The sequence below is a fragment of the Globicephala melas genome, chromosome 7, assembly GCF_963455315.2.
Source record: "Globicephala melas chromosome 7, mGloMel1.2, whole genome shotgun sequence".
NCBI classification, from domain to species: Eukaryota; Metazoa; Chordata; class Mammalia; order Artiodactyla; family Delphinidae; genus Globicephala; species Globicephala melas.
The window spans coordinates 38,664,789-38,692,280 of NC_083320.1; the positions used below are offsets into that span (position 1 = coordinate 38,664,789).

General features: G+C 40.0%; 1 protein-coding gene across 7 annotated transcripts in view; it reads left to right on the forward strand.

Moving 5' to 3' along the window:
* Positions 1-27,492, forward strand: part of HECW2 (HECT, C2 and WW domain containing E3 ubiquitin protein ligase 2) — a 417,892-nt gene that overhangs the window by 252,107 nt on the left and 138,293 nt on the right. For all 7 annotated transcript variants that reach the window (XM_060302114.1, XM_060302116.1, XM_060302118.1 and 4 more), the window contains exons 4-7: positions 11,421-11,515; positions 16,544-16,619; positions 20,963-21,132; positions 25,073-25,215. In XM_060302114.1, the coding sequence (XP_060158097.1) occupies positions 11,421-11,515; positions 16,544-16,619; positions 20,963-21,132; positions 25,073-25,215 (484 nt within the window). The remainder of the gene's footprint in view (positions 1-11,420; positions 11,516-16,543; positions 16,620-20,962; positions 21,133-25,072; positions 25,216-27,492) is intronic.

Genomic DNA, 27,492 nt, shown 5'->3' on the forward strand with positions numbered 1-27,492 from the left:
ATTTGGATTCCTTTTATTTCCTTTTCTTCTCTGATTGCTGTGGCTAAAACTTCCAAAACTATGTTGACTAAGAGTGGTGAGAGTGGGCAACCTTGCCTTGTTCCTGATCTTAGTGGAAGTGCTTTCAGTTTTTCACCATTGAGGACGATGTTGGCTGTGGGTCTGTCATATATGGCCTTTATTATGTTGAGGAAATTTCCTCTATGCCTACTACCTGCAGAGTTTTTATCATAAATGGGTGTTGAATTTTGTCGAAAGCTTTCTTTGCGTCTATTGAGATGATCATATGGTTTTTCTCCTTCAATTTGTTAATATGGTGTATCACGTTGATTGATTTGCATATACTGAAGAATCCTTGCATACCTGGAATAAACCCCATTTGATCATGGTGTATGATTCTTTTAATGTGCTGTTGGATTCTGTTTGCTAGTATTTTGTTGAGGATTTTTGCATCTATGTTCATCAGTGATATTGGCCTGTAGTTTTCTTTCTTTGTGACATCCTTGTCTGGTTTTGGTATCAGGGTGATGGTGGCCTCATAGAATGAGTTTGGGAGTGTTCCTTCCTCTGCTATATTTTGGAAGTGTTTGAGAAGGATAGGTGTTAGCTCTTCTCTAAAAGTTTGATAGAATTTGCCTGTGAAGCCATCTGGTCCTGGGCTTTTGCTTGATGGAAGGCTTTTAATCACAGTTTCAATTTCAGTGCTTGTGATTGGTCTGTTCATATTTTCTGTTTCTTCCTGATTCAGTCTTGGCAGGTTATGCATTTCTAAGATTTTGTCCATTTCTTCCAGGTTGTCCATTTTATTGGCATAGAGTTGCTTGTAGTAATCCCTCATGATCTTTTGTATTTCTGCAGTGTCAGTTGTTACTTCTCCTTTTTCATTTCTAATTCTATTGATTTGAAACTTCTCCCTTTTTTCTTGGTAAGTCTGGCTAATGGTTTATCAATTTTGTTTATCTTCTCAAAGAACCAGCTTTTAGTTTTATTGATCTTTGCTATTGTTTCTGTCATTTCTTTTTCATTTATTTCTGATCTGATTTTTATGATTTCTTTCCTTCCGCTAACTTTAGGGGTTTTTTGTTCTTCTTTCTCTAATTGCTTTAGGTGCAAGGTTAGGTTGTTTATTCGAGATGCATCCTGTTTCTTAAGGTAGGATTGTATTGCCATAAAATTCCCTCTTAGAACTGCTTTTGCTGCATCCCATAGGTTTTGGGTCGTCGTGTCTCCATTGTCATTTGTTTCTAGGTATTTTTTATTTCCTCTTTGATTTTTTCAGTGATCACTTCATTATTAAGTAGTGTATTGTTTAGCCTCCATGTGTTTGTATTTTCTACAGATCTTTTCCTGTAATTGAAATTTAGTCTCATAGTGTTGTGGTCGGAAAAGATACTTGATCCAATTTCAATTTTCTTAAATTTACCAAGGCTTGAATTGTGACCCAAGATATGATCTATCCTGGAGCACTTGAGAAAAATGTGTATTCTGGTTTTTTTGGATGGAATGTCCTATAAATATCAATTAAGTCCATCTTGTTTACTGTATCATTAAAGCTTGTGTTTCCTTATTTATTTTCATTTTGGATGATCTGTCCATTGGTGAAAGTGGGGTGTTAAAGTTGCCTATTAAGAATGTGTTACTGTTGATTTCCCCTTTTATGGCTGTTAGTATTAGCCTTATGTATTGAGGTACTCCTATGTTGGTTGCATAAATATTTACAATTGTTATATCTTCTTGGATTGATCCCTTGATCATTATGTAGTGTCCTTCTTTGTCTCTTGTAATAGTCTTTATTTTAAAGTGTATTTTGTCTGATATGAGAATTGCTACTCCAGCTTTCTTTTGTTTTCCATTTGCATGGAATATCTTTTTCCATCCCCTTACTTTCAGTCTGTATGTGTCTCTAGGTCTGAAGTGGGTCTCTTGTAGACAGCATATAGATGGGTCTTGTTTTTGTATCCATTCAGCCAATCTGTGTCTTTTGGTGGGAGCATTTAGTCCATTTACATTTAAGGTAATTATCAATATGTATGTTCCTATTCCCATTTTCTTAATTGTTTTGGGTTCGTTTTTGTAGGTCTTTTCCTTCTCTTGTGTTTCTTACCTAGAGAAGTTCCTTTAGCAGTTGTTGTAAAGCTGGTTTGGTAGTGCTGAACTCTCTCAGCTTTTGTTTGTCTGTAAAGGTTTTAATTTCTCCATCAAATCTGAATGAGATCCTTGCTGGGTAGAGTAATCTTGATTGTAGGTTTTTCTCCTTCATCACTTTAAATATGTCCTGTCAGTCCCTTCTGTTTTGCAGAGTTTCTGCTGAAAGATCAGCTGTTAACCTTATGGGCATTCCCTTGTGTGTTATTTGTTGTTTTTCCCTTGCTGCTTTTAATATGTTTTCTTTGTATTTAATTTTTGACAGTTTGATTAATATATGTCTTGGCGTATTTCTCCTTGGATTTATCCGTATGGGACTCTCTGTGCTTCCTGGACTTGATTAACTATTTCCTTTCCCATATTAGGGAAGTTTTCAACTATAATCTCTTCAAATATTTTCTCAGTCCCTTTCTTTTTCTCTTCTTCTTCTGGAACCCCTATAATTCGAATGTTTGTGCGTTTAATGTTGTCCCAGAGGTCTCTGAGACTGTCCTCAGTTTTCATTCTTTTTTCTTTATTCTGCTCTGCAGTAGTTATTTCCATTATTTTATCTTCCAGGTCACTTATCCGTTCTTCTGCCTCAGTTATTCTGCTATTGATCCCATCTAGAGTATTTTTAATTTCATTTATTGTGTTATTCATCGTTGCTTGTTTCATCTTTAGTTCTTCTAGGTCCTTGTTAAATGTTTCTTGCATTTTGTCTATTCTGTTTCCAAGATTTTGGATCATCTTTACTATCATTATTCTGAATTCTTTTTCAGGTAGACTGCCTATTTCCTCTTCATTTGTTAGGTCTGGTGGGTTTTTATCTTGCTCCTTCATCTGCTGTGTGTTTTTCTGTCTTCTCATTTTGCTTAACTTACTGTGTTTGGGGTCTCCTTTTTGCAGGCTGCAGGTTCGTAGTTCCCGTTGTTTTTGGTGTCTGTCCCCAGTGGCTAAAGTTGGTTCAGTGGATTGTGTAGGCTTCCTGGTGGAGGGTACTAGTGCCTGTGTTCCGGTGGATGAGGCTGGATCTTGTCTGTCTGGTGGGCAGGTCCACGTCTGGTGGTGTGTTTTGGGGTGTGTGTGGCCTTATTATGATTTTAGGCAGCCTCTCTGCTAATGCGTGGGGTTGTGTTCCTGTCTTGCTAGTTCTTTGGCCCAGGGTGTCCAGCTCTATAGCTTTCTGGTCGTTGAGTGAAGCTGGGTACTGGTGTTGAGATGGAGATCTCTGGGAGAATTTTGCTGTTTGATATTATGTGGAGCTGGGAGGTCTCTTGTGGACCAGTGTCCTGAAGTTGGCTCTCCCACCTCAGAGGCACAGCACTGACTCCTGGCTGCAGCACCAACAGCCTTTCATCCACACAGCTCAGAATAAAAGCAAAAAAAAGTAGAAAGAAAGAAAGGAAGGGAGGAAGGAAGGAAGGAAATAAATAAATAGAATAAAATAAAATAAAATAAAGATAAAATAAAATTAAGTTATTAAAATAATTATTAAGAAAAAAATTTTTTTAGAAAGAAAAACAAAAGCAAAAAAACAAAAGAAAACTGGATGGATAGAACCCTAGGACAAATTCTGGAAGCAAAGCTGTACAGACAAAATCTCACCCAGAAGCATGCACATACACACTCACAAAAAGAGGAAAAGGGGAAAAAATCATAAATCTTGCTCTCAAAGTCCACCTCCTCAATTTGGGATGATTGGTTGTCTATCATGTATTCCACAGATGCAGGTACATCAAGTTGATTGTGGAGATTTAACCAACGCTGCTCATGAGGCCGCTGGGAGAGATTTCCCTTTCTCTTTTTTGTTCTCACAGCTCCCGGGGCCTAGCTTTGGATTTGTCCTCGCCTCTGCGTGTAGGTCACCGGAGGGCGTCTGTTCTTCGCTCAGACAGGACGGGGTTAAAGGAGCCACTGATTCGGGGTCTCTGGCTCACTCAGGCCGGGTGGAGGGAGGAGCACGGAGGGCGGGGCGAGCCTGCGGCGGCAGAGGCCGGCGTGACGTTGCACCAGCCTGAGGTGCGCTATGCGTTCTCCCGGGTGAGTTGTCCGTGGATCCCGGGCCCCTGGCAGTGGCGGGCTGCACAGGCTCCCCGGAAGGGGGGTGTTTATAGTGACCTGTGCTCGCATATAGGCTTCATGGTGGTGGCAGCAACCGCCTTAGCGTCTTATGCCCGTCTCTGGGGTCCGCGCTGATAGCCGCGGCTCGCGCCCGTCTCTGGAGCTCCTTTAAGGAGCGCTCTGAATCCCCTCTCCTCGCGCACCAGGAAACAAAGAGGGAAGAAAAAGTCTCCTGCCTCTTCGGCAGCTCCAGACTTTTCTCTGGACTCCCTCCCGGCTAGCCGTGGTGCACTAGCCCCCTTCAGGGTGTGTTCACGCCGCCAGCCCCAGTCCTCTCCCGGCGGCGCTCCGAAGCCCCAGTCCTCTCACTGCGCTCCGAAGCCCGAGCCTCAGCTCCCAGCCCCGCCCGCGCCGGCGGGTGAGCAGACAAGCCTCTCGGGCTGGTGAGTTCCGGTCGGCACCGATCCTCTGTGAGGTAATCTGCCCGCTTTGCCCTCCGCACTCCTGTTGCTGCGCTCTCCTTCGCGACTACGAAGCTTTCCCCCTCCGCCGCCTGCAGTCTCCGCCCTCGAAGGGGCTTCCTAGTGTGTGGAAAGCTTTCCTCCTTCACAGCTCCCTCCCACTGGTGCAGGTCCCGTCCCTATTTTGTCTCTGTTTTTTCTTTTTTCTTTTGCCCTACCCAGGTACGTGGGGGTTTTCTTGCCTTTTGGGAGGTCTGAGGTCTTCTGCCAGCGTTCAGTAGGTGTTCTGTAGGAGTTGTTCCACGTGTAGATGTATTTTGGTGTATCTGTGGGGAGGAACGTGATCTCCGCGTCTTACTCTTCCGCCATCTTCCTCACTACTCGACGTCAATTTCTTTTTACCCTATGTCTGGCAAGAGCAGAACTAAGGGGACTTCCCAGCATAATGAAGTTTTGCTTGAATCTCTGGAGATGACGGTGTGAAACAAAAAAAATCGGGATTGGGGGTATGGGTTAAAAACTTCTGTTTTCAGCCTCTGATCTTGAAAGCTTATGACATTTTAAAATTTTTGCTTTCATCTTGAGAGAGAAAATTTATCTGTAGCTAATCAGAAGTCCAAGTAAAGTAAATTCTCAGAAAATTAATCTGAGTTCATGGGCAAACCTGGATTTGAGCACTATTTAACCTGTTTCTGAAAGTAAAATGGCTTTGGTTTATCTGAATAAACTCCAGAGGAGGCAGGAGGCCCACACTTACATTATTACGGGACCTACTGGAATGAATTTGAAGGACAAAGACAGGTTTATTTCTGAATAAGTGACCTTCCTAGACATTGGAGAGGAGGATCAGCTTCATCTGCACTTACTTGTCATAGGACTGTCACAGTTCCTCAAATGAGCTTATGCTTGCAGAAAATGAATGGATCCCCTGAGCAATGTGTATTCTTGAGTTTTGAAATGTAAGAGGTTTCAGGAATTGTCTTGGCATGCTAGGATATCTATTTTATTCTTCATAGTCTTTCACAGACTATGGTCATTCATTCATTCAGAGCTGCTTTTTGTCCTTCCTTCATTTCTTCTACTCATCTGTCCATCTGTGTCCCCAGCCATCGTGAAGTATTTAGTCAAGTATCAACTTTGTGCCAGGCAATATTCGAGAACTCACTGATTCCTGGATCAGTGAAGAAGCTTAGAAATAGCTACATTGCTGTTTACTAAACTGCTTTGTGATCATTAATGGTAATAACAGGACATTGCCATTTGTATGAATTATATAGTGCTTTCACATATCTTACCTGTCTCAGCCCTAGGAAGTGGGCAGGATTAGGAAACTGCATAGCAGAGGTGCATGTGGCTTGTGTAACTGAGAGCCTCATCTCTGACTGGCACTCAGGTTAGCGTGCTTTCTAAGATGCGGTGCCTTGCCCAAACAGAACCTTTGTGGGTGACTTTTTATTGGGTGGGGGGAAAGGGGTGGCCTCAGTCTCTTATTTGTACTGTCAGAGCCCCTGCTCTAACCTCCATTCGTAAGCCCCTTCCCACCAACATCAGAAGGGCCTTTTTGCCCCTTAGATGGAGGTTTGGTGCTTTTCATTCTCTGCCAGCATACTTTACGTTTTATTGCCTATTTCTACTTCTCTTTACTTTCCAACATTGGTCCACCTGCCATTACTAAGTAATGAGAAAAACAAGGTCCAATTACTTCTCTAACCCTATTAGGTTCTTCCACATTATACTGATATTGTCTGTCTTTGATTTTCAAGATTGTTTTTCTGAGCTTTAGCAGGGGAGGGCCTGGCCCTTTCAGGTTGCATTGGCCCTTGTTAAAGAGAAGACAACCTGCGGTACCGTATAAACAGGTGAGCACGTCCCTGGAAATGTGGGTAAATTTCCTCAAAAGCATGAGAATTAGAATGTGTTTACTCTTTCCCAACTTGTGGCCTCTGAATAAAAGAGCTTATCAATAGGAATCATAATATTAAGAATATAATAAAAGCACAAAGGCAGTGGTTAAAATCATGTTTTTGAATAAATTCCTATTAGCTTGATTTTTTTTTAGATTATTTTAATGAAACAGAAATGATTAAAGGAAGAAGGACATTTCCATTCCATCCATCTTTATGGTTCAAAATAGTCAACTTCTAAAACTTGAGGAAAATCCAGATTTTCTAAATGGGAGCAAGCTATTAACTACTACCTAAGTGAATCTTGTAGCTATTTAAAGTGATGGATGGTGTTTCAAAGATCCCAGTCTTTGAAACAAAACCATTTCTTGCAGGGAGTGGCCTGTAGAACCTTTTTCCGAGAAGGCTTGGAATCTTATACCATTGCCTAGAGTTAATGTAGCTGAGTTGAGATTGCTTTTTAAAAATAAATTTTGAACAGATAATAGACAAAAAGAGTATAATGTTAAAAAGACACAAAAATGAAAGTAAATTATCTCCCCAACTTCATGCCCCAGTCACCAGTTTCCCCTCCCTGAAGGCAATCAGTTTTACCAGTTTCATGTGATCGTTCTAGAAGTGTTTTATTCATGTACAAACACGGAAATCTTTTCTTCCTTTAGGCAGATGGTAGAATGATTGCTTTAAAATGCAATGTCCGAGTGACACAATTACAGAAACCCCTTTACTTGGGAACAGGTTTAAGTTCTTCCTACCTTCCCAGTCACCCCCAACAAGTACAAAGTGCCGTCTTTGGACAGCCATCACCCTCCCATCTGTGGTAGACGTGGAGCTGGCAAGCTCTTGCTCTGGGTGACCTCTTCATTTGTATTTAATGGAAGCTGGTAAGTTAAAATTTTTAAAATAAAAGCGTTTCTGTGTCTTACTGGCATTTAAATAGAGGCAGCTAAATCTTCTAGTAACTCTATAAACGAAAGTGTCCAGAAGATTATTGCAAGGGGCCAAAATATATTTCTGTGATTCATGACTGGCTTCAGCTATTCAGAAGGGACCTGAGAGAGAGAAGATGCCACTCGGCAATGCTTTCTTCCTTCCAGGAGCTGGCCCAGACTGTAGGTCCTTCAAGGTTAATGTGGGAGGCCTCACCCTTCTCCTGGTTCACTGCCTCTAAGGCAACATTTGTTTTATTGAAGTAGAATTGATTTACAATGTTGTCACAATCTCAGCTCTACAGCAAAGTGACTCAGTTATACACATATAGACATTCTTTTTTAATATTCTTTTCCATTATGGTTTATCCCAGGATATTGAATAGAGTTCCCTGTGCTATACAGTAGGACCTTGTTGTTTTTCCATTCTAAATGTAATAGTTTGCATCTACCAACCCCAAACTCCCAGACCGTCCCTCTCCCTTCCCCCCTCCCTCTTGGCAACCACAAGTCTGTTCTCTGTGAGTCTGTTTCTGTTTTGTAGATAGGTTCATTTGCGCCATATTTTAGATTCCACATATAAGTGAGATCATATGGTATTTGTCTTTCTCTTTCTGACTTCACTTAGTATGATAAGCTCTAGTTGCATCCATGTTGCTGCAAATGGCATTATTTCATTCTTTTTTGTGGCTGAGTAGTATTCCATTGTATATATGTACCACATCTTCTTTATCCATTCACCTGTCGATGGACATTTAGGTTGTTTCCATGTTTTGGCTATTGGTGAACAGTGCTGCTATGAACATAGGGGTGCATGTATCTTTTTGAATTATAGTTTTGTCTGGGTATATTCCCAGTAAGGCAACATGTTTTTATAAGCAGTTGCTTTGGAGAAAATACTCTTCTTTTTTTATAATCCAAAGGAATAGTTATATGTATTCCCCCTCCATAATTTGAGGCCTGATTAGCTGCCACATCAGGCTGTGGAGAAACCGTTGTCAGGTAGAATGCTCCTTAGTCCATATCCTTCATCTTTCCTGCCTGTGAGCAGGGCTGGCCCTGTGGCCAGTGGCTCCTCTCTTATCTGATGCTCCATCATCACGCCCACGTTTGCTTTCACCTGTTCTTGTATCTGTTTCTCAGCAATAGCTTTCTGGTCTCCTCTTACAGTTAGAGTTTAAAATTGTAGCTAAAATAGAAGCATGAATACCAACTTCTCTTTTCCACCCTTTTGAGTAATCTTCCCAGTTACCTCTTCTCATAACTAAAATGTTCAGGGACATTCATCAAAATTCTGCTCTCTCTTCTCTCTCTTCCTCAGAGGGGATGTTGCTTAGTTACACCATTTTTTAAAATCTTGAGTGACCTTCTAAAACACTAAATGATATGTGAAGATGAAACCTCCCACTCAGCATGAAACATTCCTCTATTTTAGGGGCAGAAGTCTCCACTGGTGTCCTCCTGAACAGTCGAGGTGCAAGCAACTAGTTCTGTCTGGTACTGGGGTTTTCTCTCTGGCGACCAGGACCTGCCTATGCATTTGGTTTTGTAACTGGTGATCTGTGTAAGTCCCCTTGGCTTTACACTGAATCTTAAAGCATTGTGAAGCTGTCAGGTCTGCGGTTTTTGGTGATCATATCCACAAAATCTGCTGTGCACAATGAGAATGAGTTTATCTTATAGTTTCAGGGATTCTCATTTATCACGGGGGTTGGAGATTTTTGTTTTAGCAAGAAGTAAAGTAACAGTCAGAACGGTCAGCTAGCAACGCTGGTCTGGCTAGCAACATCTACAGATAAAAATAAGCAGATGCTTATTGGGGTCTGTTTGTTTCCTAGTCTTTTACCTCGCTGACTGTTAAAACATTAGAAAAGAGGAGGTGGCATCCTAACGAGAGGGAAGATGTCTTGTAAAAATGCACTTCTCTTTATTGAAAAATAAGCTGCTCACTGACTGACCATTGGCTGGGTCTGTGAGGCACTGCTGCAGGCAGATTCACACACTGCTGGTTCCCGGCATGTAGAACGTGATACTAATGAGCTCATGCCTGCAGAATTCAGTCCTCCCGCCTGTCACCGAGCTTGTTCTGCTTTGACAGGCCTTGTACGTGTTACTTAGCTTCGTTCTTGCAGAATACATGCTATTGGTCTTGAAGGAAAGCAGATGGGACAGTGGTTTACTCAAATCTATAGTTATTACATTTCCATAATCACCAAAAACCTGTGTTCGTGCTCACTCCACTCACTTATGTAGGGTTCCAGGGAATTCATAGTAAAGCTAGAATTGCTGCCGAGGTCGTCCTGCTGGTCCTCAAGCCAGCATGCTCATTCCTGCTTCCCTGTTTTTGCCACCACTCACTCCTAACTCTCTCCAACCCCATTTTTCTCAGCTGAAGGTCTGAGTTCTGTTTGTTTCATGAGACCTTTCTGACTCCACTGTGCCCTCACGTGGAATATTTTCCACGATCTCCACATTTCCACCTGGCACTCTGCCTCTTCAGTGCTTCTCTTCTGGATTTTGTCATCTTAACACCTGCTAGACCAGAAACCTCTCTCTGATTCCCTTGCACTGTCTAGCATAGTGCTGGGCATGGTAAACATCTTTCACTTCATGATACCGCCTTCGTTGTGAATCACTGCTTCGTGATTAATGTACGTAATGGAAAGACTCGATATTTTACCCATGATAGACCTTTTTTTAATGAGATTTAGTATTTTTTCATTGATGGGAAATATTATATTTTTATATGTAATATTCCTAAATATTCCTATATAAATTCCTAAAGTAGGATTTTTCTTCAATCATTGTATCTTTTTCTTAAAATAAGCAAACCAAATACTCTATAGGAGACCACTTGGTGCTGTCAGGGAAGTCAGTGCAAGATTAATTTCCTTGGGGAATCACATCGAGTGGTCCCACTTTAATAATCCAGGTGACTCAGTTGAGAGGGTAACTCCACTCCTATAGGCTAGGACTCTCCTCTGCAGCCTGCCCATCAGTGTCATTGCCTATATTAAATGACACCTTGGGAAAAAGACATCTCACAGGGAAACTTCAGTGACTCAGGTGCTCTGTATACAGAGAAATTTCAGTGACTCTGGGTTTTATCTTTGACACTTGTTGGCTTCATGTAGTTACTTTCCAAAAACAGTAATTGACATTTGTATTGCTTTTGATCAAGTTCAAATTATATAGTATATAAATACATATACATACACACGCACCTATAGTTATATCCAATATATATACATACATCTGTCCACACCTGTGGAGATGTAGATATATATTTACTGGTGGTTCCAGAATATGATCCCTACTAGTGGCTACATTTAAGTCAGGTCCCCAGACCCTCTCACCACAGAGTCTCCTACAGCAATCTTTTATACTCTGTCTGCTCTTTTTTTATTTCCATTGACAGCTGCATTCTGTCTATATTGTAGAGGATAGGAGTGAAGGCTTTGGAATGGGGCAAAGCCCCATTGGATGGGGTTTGAGTCCTGACTCTGTCGTTTCTTACTTGTTTGATCTTCGGCAAACCTCAATGCTTCAGCTGTTCTATGGGGACAAGAATTTCTGCCTCCCGAGTTAAATATGAGGGGTCAGTAACAATGGGGGCAGAGACGCAGCCCTGTGGTCCATCAGCAGCTCCTCACTGAATGGTAGCTAGTCTTATTCTTATCTCTACACTAATATTTTGGCGTGTTGTTTTTGTGCACTGTTTTTCTAATATATTTGGGGTGTTCTTAGACATTTTCAGAGAAGCCTATAAAATCAAACAGGAGTTGATATAGTCTGTTGCCTCTGACTGGAAAGGAAGGGATCGCTCAAAGAGTCCTGAGTGGGATTTTCGGAGAGGTGGAGAGGTGGATTTCCTCAGGTGATGCCTAAGGGATTTGTTTCAGTGTTTAAATGACTGTTTTTCTCCAATCAATTCACAGCGGAGATAAAAATCTGTTTCAAATACTACCACGGCATTAGTGGAGCCCTGCGAGCCACGACCCCCTGCATCACGGTGAAGAACCCCGCTGTGATGGTGAGTGCCCCTCAGGCTGCTTCCTTGAGCCTCAGTCCCAGAGGCCTTGGTTTCTATTTTTGCCTGTGCAGCTCTGGCAGGGTTATGGGAAACAATGCAAAGGAAACACACAGCAGTGTGGGCGCCGTTTTGGGAAAGGAAATAACTTACAGAATGGCTTCACTAAATCCATAATGTAAACCAGTGGGAAAATATGGCTTGATTTATAATAATTCTGTATATAGTCAACTCTCCAGGGAACCTATTCTTGAAGGAAATGGGTGAGTGCCCATCCATCATGGAAGGTTTTTTTTTAAACTTTGTCAAGGTGGCCAGTTGGTAGGAAATGATGGCATTTTGCATCTTCTGTGAATTTAATTTACATGAACTCAGAGAGAAAAAAAAAATTAAGTAGTGGGTGATTCTCCCTACCAGTCAGTTTAACAGACTTTTACCCCAAAGAGAGTGTGAGATGGGGATTACGAATGTGCCGTTCCTGCAGGAGAGAGTGTGGGATCCCTCCTGATGCTCAATTGAACTGTAGTGCTTAAAGGTACCACACATATGTTTGGTATCACGTGGCCACTCAACAGAAGCCAACCTTTTCACCAAGTCCTCAATTAAAGAGAGAGATATCTAACTTAGCTTCGGAGGAAACTGATTGTGCTGGACTTTTGAAGGAACGTATGTCCATTTCCAACATGGTACTTTCTCAAGAATTACTTTTCACAATTTCATGATTTTTCACTTCACCAACTAACTTTAGAATCTAACAGCTTCACAGGATGCACTCCATTGTACATGGGTGGTTGAACTCAGATGATTCATGGAGTCCAAGATATATAAATCATTGCAGTGTTTATAAGTCATTTATAACAATCAGGCCATGAAAGTATAGAAGAAAATTACTGACTCTCGTAAAATAGAATCTTCCTAATATTGTGTGTGTACACATTTATAGATGCATGCATTTTTGGAAGTAAGCAAGTGAACAGGTTGACTCCCTGAAATTCAGAATGTAATCTCTGCAGATGGCATTTTGAAATTGTCTGGCCCACCAATACGATATCAAGCAGTCTTTTCCTTTCATTTATTCATTCAAACAAATATTCATTGGGTGCCTAGTAAGTGCCAGACATTATACCCACCACTAGGAATGAAATGATAAGCAAAAACACAGCCCTTGCTCTCACTGGTCTGGTGGGGGAGAGAGACATCAATTAAACTGAATTGTATTTATTTGAGTGATAATTACTGTGAGGGGCAGTGAAATGGGGCTATGAGAGCATATACTAGCAGGATTCATCCTGATCAGGAAGGTCTTGGAAAGCTTCCCTGAAGAAGGCATGTTCTCGGGACAATCTGAAGGATGAGTAGAAGTTACTTAGGTGAAGAGGGGGAGGGAAGAGCATTTTAGGTAAAGGGAACAGTATGTGCAAAATTTTCAATAAGTACTCTGTTCACATTTGAATTATATTTGAGTTCCTATTATAGTGAACAAAGTATAGAATATTTTTTAAAAACCCACATTTACTATATAAGACTTTGAAGGTTCACAAGGAGAATAACAGTTGTTGATTACAAAGTCTGCCATGTCACAGTAAGCCCTAGAACACACTAATTAATATTCTAAAAAGGAAAATTATAAAACTAGAAAAGTGGGGCTGTTGATAATAAAACGTTTGAAAATTAACTATGTGTGAAATTAGATAATAGCTTCCAAACATGACTTTCTGGAGTCAGATTTTCTTGGATTTGAGCAGTTTCCATGATCAGATATCACTGATGGCCGGGAGCTTACAGCCTGGTGAGCATTGATCTTTTTCCATTGATTTTGCATTGCGATTATTCTGTCAAAGCCTGTGGATAGTTGTAGATAATTAATTTTCTTCAGACAGGTTTTAGAGCACCTTAAAAGCTTCATAGATACAGCACTGGCAATCATAATAGAATATTTTGGTTCAAAGGCTGACTAATGGAATTGGTGGTCAATAGATTTCTGACCAAGCTTGAGACAGTTGGGTCTATATCTGCTATTGAGAGGTTGTGCCAATGGGCCTTTCACTGTGGGCTGAGCACTGTGTTTCTATGACAGCATGATGTTCACCTAGGAATGTGACCTGTGTGTAGATATTGTACTGACTGACAACATCGATATTCACGAAGCTCATTTAGTAGGATCATTCCATGATGCAAAGAATAGTTGGGCAGTAGCAACCACATTTTAATGCTTGATGACACTGGGTTGGTTGGCTCTCACCAAGTACATATGGTTTATTATATTGTGCTGTACCCCTCTGACTCATCATCCCTAGGTTAAATAGAGCAGAGACAGCACCCAACTGGCCAGATAGCATCGCTGTGTCTGCCTCATCCTGCTTTCACCATACACACACACCCCTGGACTAGAAAGTGGCAAATAGAGAGGTAGTACAGACTGCATCTGGGACAGACACTCAGCAACAGCTGCCCTTCCTGTGCCAGGCATCTCACAAACCGTGGCCTCCCCTCAAATGGACCACACTGCCCAGGGAGATGTGCCCCTTCCGAAAACATGATGTCTCTTCATGCCAAGTGAGAACAGGGAGACTTTGCAAAGATTCATAGTCTGTCATCATTCAAAGCCTACTTAAAATGTTGTAAGAAATTATAGAAACTAAAGAAAATGCCCTCGAATTCTCCTTTTAAAAATGTAATTCACTGTCTGGCAAAAGGCTAATATGAAACAATTATCACAGAATTCACAGATAAACAGTGTCCTTTACAACAATGTGGTAAAATGCTCATGTGAACTAATATTCAGAGAATTCAGCTTTATCATTCATGACAATAAAGCCAGGAAAGACCCACCTGATCACCAGAAATAGGAACATCAGTGATAATAAACATATCTGTACTCAGTGTTTAGAGAGAGGTTTTTAAATAAACTCCCTTCATAGATTTAAGCCAGGAAAGCTCAGAAGTAATACTGTCAACCCGTGTTGAAACAATACATGGTAGTGAGTGATGGTCGCCTTTATCTGTCCCTGAAGCGAAGGATTTCCTGTTCCAAGTGGCACATATCACTGTGTACACTGATGAATGGCAATGACGTCAAAGTATGCATGACAGAGAAGACATAACTTTTTTTTATTCTTGATTCATTGCAAAAGGATATGTGAGAAAGGAGACCATACGATTAGGATGGCTGCTCTTCCCTTGCCTGTAGAGTTTCTCAGTTACTTCTTGCAGGACAATGTGCATCTAGATGGAACGAAGTAGAGATGCCTGGATGGTACCCTAGGCATATTGCAAATGATACGTGAAACAATCAGGAAGCAGTTAAGTGTCACACAAAATAGTTTTGACTAAGGTATAAGAAGTAGAGAAGGAAATGGAAAATTTTTTTAATGTTTATTTTATTTATTTAATTTTGGTTGTGTTGGGTCTTTGTTGCTGCACACGGGCTCTCTCTAGTTGCAGCGAGCAGAGGCTTCTCTTTGTTGTGGTGCATGGGCTTCTCATTGCTGTGGCTTCTCTTGTTGTGGAGCACAGGCCCTAGGCGCACAGGCTTCAGAAGTTGTGGCACACAGGCTCAGTAATTGTGGCTGACAGGCTCTAGATTGCAGGCTCAGCAGTTGTGGTGCATGAGCTTAGTTGATCCGTGGCATGTGGGATCTTCGTGGACCAGGGCTCGAACCTAACCCGTGTCCCCTGCATTGGCAGGTGGATTCTTAACCACTGCGCCACCAGGGAAGCCTGGAAGTGGACATTTATATTTCAAAATTTGAATGGAATTTATTTTGAAGTTCCTCAACTTGGCTTGGATTAGTGAAAGTTTTATCTCTTGGTGTATAATTTTTAAGGGAGGTGGGGAGAGCCACAAAGATAAGATGGAAGGGTGTAATCTAAACTTTGGAATTAAAATGTGGTTTCTATTTCTTGACTATTCAAATACATTCTGCCTTCAAATCTGTCTCTTACAATGTTCTGGACTTCTTTTTTAGAGGACCACGAAACCCTTTTTTCCTAGTGTACCATAAATTGAGCACTAATTGTACATAAATTGAGAGACTTAATCTGCTATGGTCTGTAAATGACTCCTTTCAAGTAAGATATAATTTACTCAGAAGCTTTTAGAAAAAGCTTTACAATACAATAATCAGTATAATAGGATTGCAAACTCTTGTTATTGCTAATTGTAATAGCATGTGCCATGTAGCAGTAGCACAATAAAACAGGAGTCTACAAGGGCGGTGGGATATCCACATGGTCACTCAGAAATATTTAGCAAGGAGGGTAATTCTACATTTATATGGATGAGTCTGATGTAAATCACCTGTTTAGTTTATTCTAGGTTTTCCTAATAAATCTGAAGGAATTTGATGTTTGATTTTTAACTTAAGGGAATGTTTTAATACCATAATGGCAATATAAATATGCTTACTACATGTCAACTATATTCTTTTTTAAAAATATTTATTTATTTTATTTTTGGCCGCGTTGGGTCTTCATTGCTGTGGGCGGGCAGTCTCTATTTGCAGCGAGCAGGGGCTACTCTTCGTTGCGGTGCACGGGCTTCTCATTATGGTGGATTCTCTTGTTGCGGAGCATGGACTCTAGGCATGCGGGCTTAAGTAGTCATGGCTCGCAGGCTTAAGTTGTGGTGCATGGGCTTAGTTGCTTCGCAGCATGTGGGATCTTCCCGGACCAGGGCTCAAACCCATGTACCCTGCATTGGCAGGAGGATTCTTAACCACTGTGCCACCAGGGAAGCCCCAATCTTCTTACCAAAGAAATAAAAGGACATAAAGTAAGTTGATTCATATCCCAGGGAACTTGGAAGCTCATATTGGTTACATTTGGGGTAAAGATTAAATTTAGGTATGACCCTTCCTCTAGTCTCTGAGACTCTGCATTTATGTCTCACTTCCAAGATTTGTAGCATATGAAAAGGCATATACAATACATTGATACAAAAATCATATTTGCAAATATGTGTGCTTCCCTAAAAAAGTTGAGAGGTACCATATTCCTGTGGAACTTCACATGTGTGTTTTTTCTCTGCAGATGGGGGCAGAAGGCATGGAAGGAGGTGCTTCAGGAAGTCAACACTCTCGAAAACTCGTTAGCTTTACGTTGTCTGGTAAGGATGTCTTTAAACCTGATGTCCAGTTGGAAAGTGTATAATTTCAAAGGCACGAATAGTCACTTCTTTCTGCACTCTCATATATGATATGTGAGCAAGTTTGTGTTTTTTTGGTAATACTTCTGGAAATTCAAGTATATATCTTACCATGAAAAATTAGATTATTAATATAAACTCAGAAAGCTTCTAGCAAGTTGTCTTGTGATGAAAAGACCATAACTATGTATACTTACTTAAAGAAAACTGTAATGTAACATGTGCTAAACCCACTTAGAGCTTAGATAACTGAAAACAATTTGTGCTGGCCTCATCTAGAGAAAGGAAAAATTTGGAGACTAGCGAAAAAAAGCCAAGGGATACTCCTGTTTCTGTGAAGGAGTACATATAAAGAATTGAAAAGTAGATAAGACAACTTTTTTGTTGTTTATTTTCTGGTTAGTAAAATATTCTGATTTTTTTGTGTATTTATCGTACAACTGAAGCACTGCTTTTTGGGTTGTGAGTTGGAACTCATTGGTGATTTATAAGATTAATTTAATTGAAACTAGCAATTAAAAAAAGAATAGAAAAGAGCCAGAGTTTAACCACCAAAGGGAAATGTTTTTCATAGAACACCAGTTTATACAAACTGAAAATTTCACACACAAAAATATACACACCTATGTATGTGTATAACGGGTTTCAAGATAAATGTATTTCACACATAGATCACTGTCAAAAAAGGTTTCAAAGCCACCGATTTAAAAAAATTAATCGGCAATCATAAAGTCAAGAATACTCTAAGAAAATCAGTATTTGAAATGGACTTGTAAAACAGACGACCGTACTACAATACATGTAAAATCAAGTCTAACAGATGTCTATCACTGTAAGATGTTTTGTCTTCATTTTTCCATTATTGTAGTGCTTCTAAAATTTAAATTAGATTCACTTTTTCTTGGTTGCAAAAAAATGTTATGAATGAAAATAGAAAATGAAAATAGAAATTTTCAAGAGTAAGGGTTAGAAGGCTGATCTTGAAAACACAAGTCCATGATGCATGAATATCACGTATAATGGAAGTGTGCACGTTAGTTCATTGCTGGCCCACGGCCTATCTGTGTCTGTTCTAGCATGTTCCTTCTCCTCCCCTTCCCCCGCCATGCAGGTCACTTACTATGAAAACCATTTTGCCTTGATTCTCTGACAAATCTCAGAGGCTGTAAACTGGTTCAAATTTGGCCAATAAATATATTTTGGTTGGAACCCTCAGGGTTTTGAAAATATCCAGATTTTCAGAAAAGCACTTACTACCACTGCCTGTGATACTACTCCCCACCCGCCTTATCTGTCTCTCTTTTGAAAGCACTTCAGTTGGCTACCTGTGCTTTAGACCTTCACAGTTCTGGGGTGGTTGCAGGAAGATAAATTGTTTATAGATTTCTTCGTTTATAGATATGGAACAATTAGCCAACCTCCATGGCTCAGAAAACTTAGTTTGACCATACCACGGTTTTCTTAGTTTAGAAGCATTGCCCTAAGCTTTCAAATGATCAATATCACTCTAAATATGACACACACAAATTGATTTTGACTCCAGAGGGGATGTTAATTAACCCACCGTGGGAGAATTACCACGTAGAAGTTGAAAATCCCAGGACATTTTCCTAAAAAGTAGGAAATAAGCTTTGGGGCACAGCCAAATCCTTTTTTTTCTATATACAACTTTTTCTAACATCCACCTCAATACACATGGAGGCTTGCTACCTAAAATCTGCTCTGTTTCTTACCATGTGATCAGCTAGTTGCAGATGATGTATAGAAATGGCTAAAAATTATAGAAGATGAAAGCAATTTTATAACGGTAATTCTAAAAAATTCATCTGGTTGTTGCATATTGACAGTGGATGATAATATTTATGGAGAGCATTTAAGCACTGTAGAATGTCTGTCTGCAAATGTTCTGCTCTTGATTATCTATGAATAAGTAGGGACACAAATAATTGAACTCTACAGCTAAAACAAAAAACTGTTTTTGCGGTACGCGGGCCTCTCACTGTTGTGGCCTCTCCCGTTGCGGAGCACAGGCTCCGGAAGTGCAGGCTCAGCGGCCATGGCTCACGGGCCCAGCCGCTCCGCGGCATGTGGGATCTTCCCAGCCGCTCTGCGGCATGTGGGATCTTCCCGGACCGGGGCACTTACCCGTGTCCCCTGCATCGGCAGGCAGACTCTCAACCACTGCGCCACCAGGGAAGCCCCAAAAAACTGTTTTTTGATGACTATCTTAAACCTTTTCTCCAAGTAAGAAGGATATTTAACCTGTCATACCTTTGTGACTTTGAGTCCTTCTTTAGTCTATTAGGTGATGTGGATATTTATGAGCAATAAAATATATAAAAGATAAAAGAGAGGCAAGAGATGGATAAAGTGAACTGAATGATCAGAGTACAAATAATTGGTAGTTTATTGTATTTATTTGTACGATGTCCCTTGTGGAAAAGGGTTAATGGTGACATCTTTCTTTGCTCTGGCTTAATCTTCTGGTGGATGCTTTTTCTTCAAAGGAATGTTTTGCATGAATAATTTAGCTCTGTCAGATGTCATGGCAGCCATTTCTGTACATGTTACTCCTTGTTTACTGCAAAGAAATCCCTTCTTGAGAGGTAGATTTAATATCTAAAGAATGTCATTCTCTTGTCTGAGTCTGAGGCGAGCACAATCAAGAAAGGTAAGAAAATAAATATGTAAATTGCATTTTCTCTCAAAGCCATTTAATGCTAAATAAAGCCAAGTGAAAACATGTAGCATTGTTAAATTGACAGTAAAATGCAAATACTGTATTAATAATGACTCCGTAGTTTAGGAAGTGCCAGGGGTGGGGACTGTGAAGCTAATGAGATTACAGCAGCTTCTCTGAAGTGCTTGTCTAGTTCTTTGCTCATCTTTCCCTTCTGCCACTGGCTTTTAGATCAAAGATCTTACTATATTTGATGCAGTGTTCTTAACATAAGGTCCTCTTGCTTGAATTTTTAAATCTTTTCTGACATATTAGACTGTCTCCCGCTACCGCCAGTTATGAGTCGTTAGACAGTCCTGGTCTGTTTTCATCACATGTTATCTAGGCCACAAGTTCTTGTTGGTCATTGGTGAACCTCCTCCAGGGAGTATGGTTCTATGGGCAACCCCAGGCCAATTCTGTCCTTCTAAGAAAGACTTTGTGTTTCAGGAATGGGCTTGAGTAGGATGACCCTGGTGACCTCCTAAAATGTGGGGTTACTCTATAGGGTCTCTTCCCCAGCTCATTTGGGTAATCCAAAGGTCTTGGAGGATTCAGAGGCCATCCACAGAATTGTTTTCTGAACCAGTGGTCAGGACTTCCCTACACTGATCATAACTGCATAAAGTTACCTAGAGGCTGTCTGTTCTCCCGGAAGCTTTCGACATCATTTAACTCCCAGGGCAACCTTATTCAAACTGATATTCTCAGAAAGGCATTGAGGATCCAGTGAAGCCAGCTTTATTTCCTGACGTTTTTGTATCCCTCAGCTTGACCATTTTTAAAAGTTTTAGTCTCTTCACTAACCAGACTTTAGCCAGAACTTTTAGCAGCTCGCATAGTATGAAATAACAAGTGGTGACTCTAAGATGAGTTATGGAACATTCATCAAATACTTAATTTACTTAACAGCCTATTGAAAAAATAACCTTACAATTATTTAATATAGCAGATAGCATTCAAAGTTTAGAAATATTTCTGGCCTCCTTTTATTTCCCCTAACATTCATTTCGTTTGTAGAATATGTATGACGTTTTAAATATGGCACAACTGAATGTGTGCTCTTAGGTTTCATCCCCAATTAAACTTAAGTCAGTGCATCTCATATGTGTATATAGAAGATTCACTTTTCTCTCATGAAGGAACATATTGGTTTTCTTTTTTAACACACTATTTACTAAGGGTTTCTCTCAAGACATTGTGTGAAATGCTAGCTGCCAAGCCACATAGGAAAAGGGGGTGAAGATGATGTACGTGTTAGGCTCAAAACGTTTCCCAGGAAAAGTCATTTTAGTTGTATAAGGTGGTAGTAAAAGTTTGGCTTCATTTTGCAGCCTGTTAGGAGACTTTCTGCTGGAACTAGTCATAACCCACTTGTCCTCACTTACCTAAGCAATCATAGTGTGAATAACTTTGTTGTTTTACCAAATAGTTTCTGTTTCGAGCTTCCTGTGTGATTATTTAAGAACAAATTGTCGTTGAGCTGCTTGTTCTAATCAAGATATGTGAATCTTTTCTCCTTCTGTCCCTCTCCTCTCCCTCTCTCTTTCCCTCCCTCCTTCCTCCTCTCTTTCTTTCTTTAAAGATCTTCGGGCAGTTGGGCTAAAGAAAGGGATGTTCTTCAATCCTGACCCTTATCTTAAGATGTCGATTCAGCCAGGGAAGAAGAGCAGTTTCCCCACTTGCGCCCACCATGGGCAGGAGAGGAGGTCTACTATCATCAGTAACACCACAAATCCAATTTGGCACCGAGAGGTAAGATGATCGTACGTGGCCTTCTGCTTGACAGTTAGGAAGTTGGCCAACTCCATCTCTCTCCACTGGGCTCTGTATCATTGAGCTGCTTATGGGTGTGGGCAAGATGGTTGAGGTGTCTAGAGGTTCTGTTAGAAAAAGGTACAATGAAAGTGAGATATTCCCTTCTAACCAGGGCTGGGTCTAGGGTAAATCAAGTGAGGCACTTCCTTCAGGTGCATGATTTATAGGGTCCAAAAGACTCGATGATCAAAATTAATATTTCAATGCAATATTTAAAAAAAATCAAAATCAAGGCAAAAATTCGCGATGAACAAAATATCAAAATTCTGTAAGGGCAGCATCAGTAACTGCCTTGCCAAACCGTATGGGAGCCTGAGGCAGAAGGAAAAGTCAGTAATACTGATTCCATTTTTATTTAAAATTTTGATATTTTGTTCTAGCATATACCCAGTACAGATTAAAGGAATTTCTCTCCTTACTGTCTGGCAAATGGTTTTTGGATTTCCATTATAGATTTTGGTTACTTACATGAGCCATTCAAGGAGTCGTCATCCTGAGGCAAGGCAGATTGTGTTGATGGTATTTCAGACTCTCTCACAGTTACAATATGTTACCAGTCATCACAGTGCATCATATCAGTGAAATCAAGCCCAGGGTTTTCCCACTGGAACTGTTTAAAGTCAAAGAATGAACAGAGACATTGCTTCTTTTCTAGGGAGCAAAGTGTGAGTTCTCCCACCATTTCTCAGGAAACCAAGACACATTTCATATACTAGCATTAATGAGTGCTTCTAGACAAACCTGTATTGGCATGGGAGTTGCACAGTTAATTAAATCACTCTCTAAATGTTTAATGACAATAATATGTTCTAACAATGTTGAACGAGTATTTCATTGGAGAGGGAGATACTTCAGGGGATCTAAAACCAATTGGAGAAAAGATGTGGCTATTTGAGACTTGCCAGTGCAGCAGGATGTTTCTCCTGGGCAGTTTTTATGGTTATTTAAGTGGATAAAAACTACATGTTTTCTTATTCCTGGTTTGAAAAACTACTTACTGTCCCCAAGTAGTGAATAACTTTTAAAGGCATACCACTTAATTTAACGCATTAGAAGCCTAGAAGACATAAAACGTTATCTCAAGATGAGCACTTAGAAGGCACATAGTGGATATAGTAATGATACTAGCAATAACTTTATTTCCCTAGCATTCTTTTTTTAATTTAATTTAATTTTTTTATACAGCAGGTTCTTATTAGTCATCAGTTTAATACACATCAGTGTATACATGTTTTATACACATCAGTGTATACATGTCAATCTCAATCTCCCAATTTATCACACCACCATCCCCACCCCCCACGGCTTTTCCCCCTTGGTATCCATACGTTTGTTCTCTACATCTGTGTCTCAACTTCTGCCCTGTAAACCGGTTCATCTGTACCATTTTTCTAGGTTCCACATACATGCGTTAATATACGATATTTGTTTTTCTCTTCTGACTTACTTCACTCTATATGACAGTCTCTAGATCCATCCACGTCTCAACAAATGACTCAATTTCGTTCCTTTTTATGGCTGAGTAATATTCCATTGTATATATGTACCACAACTTCTTTATCCATTTGTCTGTTGATGGGCATTTAGGTCGCTTCAATGACCTGGCTATTGTAAATAGTGCTGCAGTGAACATTGGGGTGCATGTGTCTTTTTGAATTATGGTTTTCTCTGGATATATGCCCAGTAGTGGGATTGCTGGATCATATGGTAATTCTATTTTTAGTTTTTTAAGGAACCTCCATACTGTTCTCCGTAGTGGCTATATCAATTTACATTCCCACCAACAGTGCAAGAGGGTTCCCTTTTCTCCAGACCCTCTCCAGCATTTGTTGTTTGTAGATTTTCTGATGATGGCCATTCTGACTGGTGTGAGGTGATACCTCATTGTAGTTTGGATTTGCATTTCTCTAATAATTAGTGATGTTGAGCAGCTTTTCATGTGCTTCTTGGCCATCTGTATGTCTTCTTTGGAGAAATGTCTATTTAGGTCTTCTGCCCATTTTTGGATTGGGTTGTTTGTTCCTTTAATATTGAGCTGCATGAGCTGTTTATATATTTTGGAGATTATTCCTTTGTCAGTTGCTTCATTTGCAAATATTTTCTCCCATTCTGAGGGTTGTCTTTTTGTCTTGTTTATGGTTTCCTTTGCTGTGCAAAAGCTTTGAAGTTTCCTTAGGTCCCATTTGTTTATTTTTGTTTTTATTTCCGTTTCTCTAGGAGGTGGATCAAGAAAGATCTTGCTGTGATTTATGTCAAAGAGTGTTCTTCCTATGTTTTCCTCTAAGAGTTTTATAGTGTCTGGTCTTACATTTAGGTCTCAAGTCCATTTTGAGTTTATTTTTGTGTATGGTGTTAGGGAGTGTTCTAATTTCATTCTTTTACATGCAGCTGTCCAGTTTTCCCAGCACCACTTATTGAAGAGACTGTCTTTTCTCCATTGTATATCCTTGCCTCCTTTGTCATAGATTAGTTGACCATAGGTGCATGGGTTTATCTCTGGGCTTTTCTATCCTGTTCCATTGATCTATGTTTCTGTTTTTGTGCCAGTACCATATTGTCTTGATTACTGTAGCTTTGTAGTATAGTCTGAAGTCAGGGAGTTTGATTCCTCCAGCTCCGTTTTTTCCCTCAAGACTGCTTTGGCTATTCAGGGTCTTTTGTGTCTCCATACAAATTTTAAAATTTTTTGTTCTAGTTCTATAAAAAATGCCATTGGTAATTTGATAGGGATTGCATTGAATCTGTAGATTGCTTTTAACCATGTTTTTAACCATGTTACCAGTACAAGCCTGATAAGGGGGGGTGTAAGGGATGAGATTATCATCTCTCCATTTGTGTGATTAAGAAACAGAAGCTTAAAATGTTTATGTAACTCGCTATTCAGAGGCTAGTAGTGCTTAAACCCTGCTCCCTTATTCTAAGCAAGTGCTTTTTCCATTAAGAAGATGACTAAACTTTACGGCCCTTTGGTGAAAATAAATTGTTATGACTGAATAAATTTAGTGACCCCGAAGTGTAAAGCTGTCTGACACTATTCATATCACTGTGGTTGCCTGGATACTGCCAGAGGAGGAGAGAAATGGTTCAGGTTAGATTCCTGGCTCCATCACTTACTTTTCCTGAAAGCCTCATCATTAAAAAGAAAATTTTATCTTTGTAATATATGTGAAAGTCTTTGTAAATGAGTAAAGCTCTTTATTTTTATTTTATATCCTTATTAATATCCAATCCAGTTTTCTCCAATGGCATTCTTAAAACAACACATCTTATCTTAACCTCATACTTTTATTTTTCTGTCCCAGAAGAAATGTCCCTGTGTGCCTTTTAAATTAAGTAACTTCCATTTAAGCATTGTTTTATTTTAATATAAACCGGGGAAATTATCATATCCTTTAGATGTTCCTACTTTAACCACTAAGTGAAGGAGTATTTTAACCTATGATGTGCAACTTCGAAAGTACCATGGGATCAGGAATTAAAATTGCTGTTAATCAAATGTATCAGTTAAGTCTAAGCGACTCTATAACAAGATATTAAGTATTAAAGAATAAAGATACGTTAAATGTAGTGAGCACTAAAATTGTATTGTGCATAGTTTAATATTTGATAGCATCTCCTAAAACTGTTGAACCAGGAAGGGTTGGATGATCGAAGGGGCTTCCTTTGTCATACAGATCCTAGCTGTTGCTTTTTAGTCTTTGTGAATGTTAATGACTCTGAGTGAATAAAGGATTGACAATAGCTGCAGATTTTTCTGGCAATGTGGACTCTGTGTGTCGTTAGGATTTAAGAGATACTATTTTCTATAATAATAAACTGATATACATAATTTCATATTTATCTTTTTTTGACTCAACATGTTATGTTTTGTTTTCAGAAATATTCCTTTTTCGCACTCCTTACTGATGTCTTAGAAATTGAAATTAAAGACAAATTTGCCAAGAGCCGACCTATCATCAAGCGTTTTCTGGGGAAACTAACCATTCCAGTCCAGAGGCTTTTGGAGCGACAAGCCATCGGGTAATCAGCCGTCACACCTAGGGGTCTTGTTGGGATTAGTTCCTACTGAAGCAACTGAAATGATACTTTGAAGTCCGAGGACTTTTCTTACTGATAAGAAGTGGTAACATAATTCTTTTAAAAAGGAAAGTGCTCCATGCCGCGGAGCGGCTGGGCCCGTGAGCCATGGCCGCTGAGCCTGTGCGTCCGGAGCCTGTGCATCCGGAGCCTGTGCTCCGCAGCGGGAGAGGCCACAACAGTGAGAGGCCCGCGTACCACAAAAAAAAAAAAAAAAGAAAGAAAGAAAGAAAGTGCTCATATACTCATTGAAATGTGAAGGGCAGAAAGCACTTTATTTTAATTATATACCTTTTTTTGGGTTATCTATCTTTTCCACGATGTACCTACCATTATTACCATTTCAGTGTCAAATGTCACAGTGCTCAGTTGTTTTTGAGATATTGAAATCTTGCTATAAAAGTCCCTCCCTAAAGCAAGATCTCCGTGTCAGGTTGACACCTCCTGATCCTGATTAACCCCATCCAGAGAATGTTATTCCTGAGACACCAAAACCACCTTATTTTAGGGCCCTTTAAAACAAAGCCTAGACTCCGAGAAGGTGTTATAGTGGAGCTCTAAGACATGTACGTTCGTTCAGACAACTAGAAATTACTTGTTGAGAGAATTTTAAATTTATTTATTTATTTATTTTGGCTGTGTTGGGTCTTCGTTTCTGTGCGAGGGCTTTCTCTAGTTGCGGCAAGCGGGGGCCACTCTTCATCGCGGTGCGTGGGCCTCTCACTATTGCGGCCTCCCTTGTTGCGAAGCACAGGCTCCAGACGCGCAGGCTCAGTAATTGTGGCTCACGGGCCCAGCCGCTCCGCGGCATGTGGGATCCCCCCAGACCAGGGCTCGAACCCGTGTCCCCTGCACTGGCAGGCAGACTCTTAACCACTCTGCCACCAGGGAAGCCCGTTGAGAGAATTTTGAAATGTGATTTGACGTCTGTTTTCTTTCTGTGAACTTTTTGTAAGCTGTGAATCAAGTAGTTAAGAAATCGTAACATGCCTCCATCCCTTACTATATAAATGGTGTATATATTTTCACATGGTAAGTGCCAGCAAACCCAGTAACACTGGTGCTCTCAGGTGGCACTGGGGGACATCTTTTTCATTTTAGGAGGACATTATGAACATACGATAACAGTAGTGGTAGTAGCAGCAGTATCAGTGATAACAGTAGTTGTAGTAGTGGTAGCAGCAGTAGTAAACCAAAGTAAACAAAAAAGATGATGAGACCCTATTCTATGTCAGGAACTAAGTAAATTACACTCATTAGCTCATGTAATCTTCTCAACAACTCTGAGAGGTGAATAATGTGATTATACCCATTCTGGAGATGAGAAATCTGAGGCTAGCAAGCCAGGGGTGGAGCTGGGATTGGAGCAGATCCGTCAGCTCCAGAATCCCAGCTTCTCTGCAACACTAAGGACTGGCAGTGATGGAATACTAGTCTAGCTAACTGAGGAAGGTTGCTCATTCCTATTCACCTTGCAGCTAATTAACTGTTCTATTCTGGCAAGTCACAATTTTTTCAGGCATTAGTTTCCTCATCTGAAAAATAAAGTCTTTAGACCGATGATCTCTAAGACACCTTCAAAACATGAAATTAAGAGATTCTAATGGATTCTAATTCTCTGGCCATCAGAGACAATGGTTGAGCCAGACCACATGAAGTAGAAATATTAGGCTGAAATTCTAGCAGCCTGGTTTAATTTGATAAAACTGGGAAATCGCAGTTATTTTTAAGGATAGCAATTATTGCTTCTAGTAGAGATATTCTTTGGGAAGTTTTTAAAAATTATTTTTAGGATTGATAGAAAATGAAAAATTACGAAGAGTGAGAATTAACTCTCATTGGAAATATACTTATAATTTAGTTTCTGTAAGTATAATCATATAATTTATATAATATCTGTGACACTTGGCAGAGTGTCAATTTATGTATACCAGTAAGAATGATCAAGGAAAAATAAAATCTTGAAACTGGAAATGCTTGAAAGCATTTTGAGTGCTTGAAACTCCTGTTAACTTGCTGGCTTTTCATTCAGTCTTTTAAAGAACTGGACACATAGAGTACTGCCTGTCATGGATTCCATATGTACTGGAAGGAAGTCCAGCATGAATTCGTAAAGTATCAGAATTATGAAATGTTTCTACATAAGTATATTAAAAGCATTGCCTGATACTTAGGGATTTGCTTTATTAAATAAATATGATACTACATGTTAGTGTATTG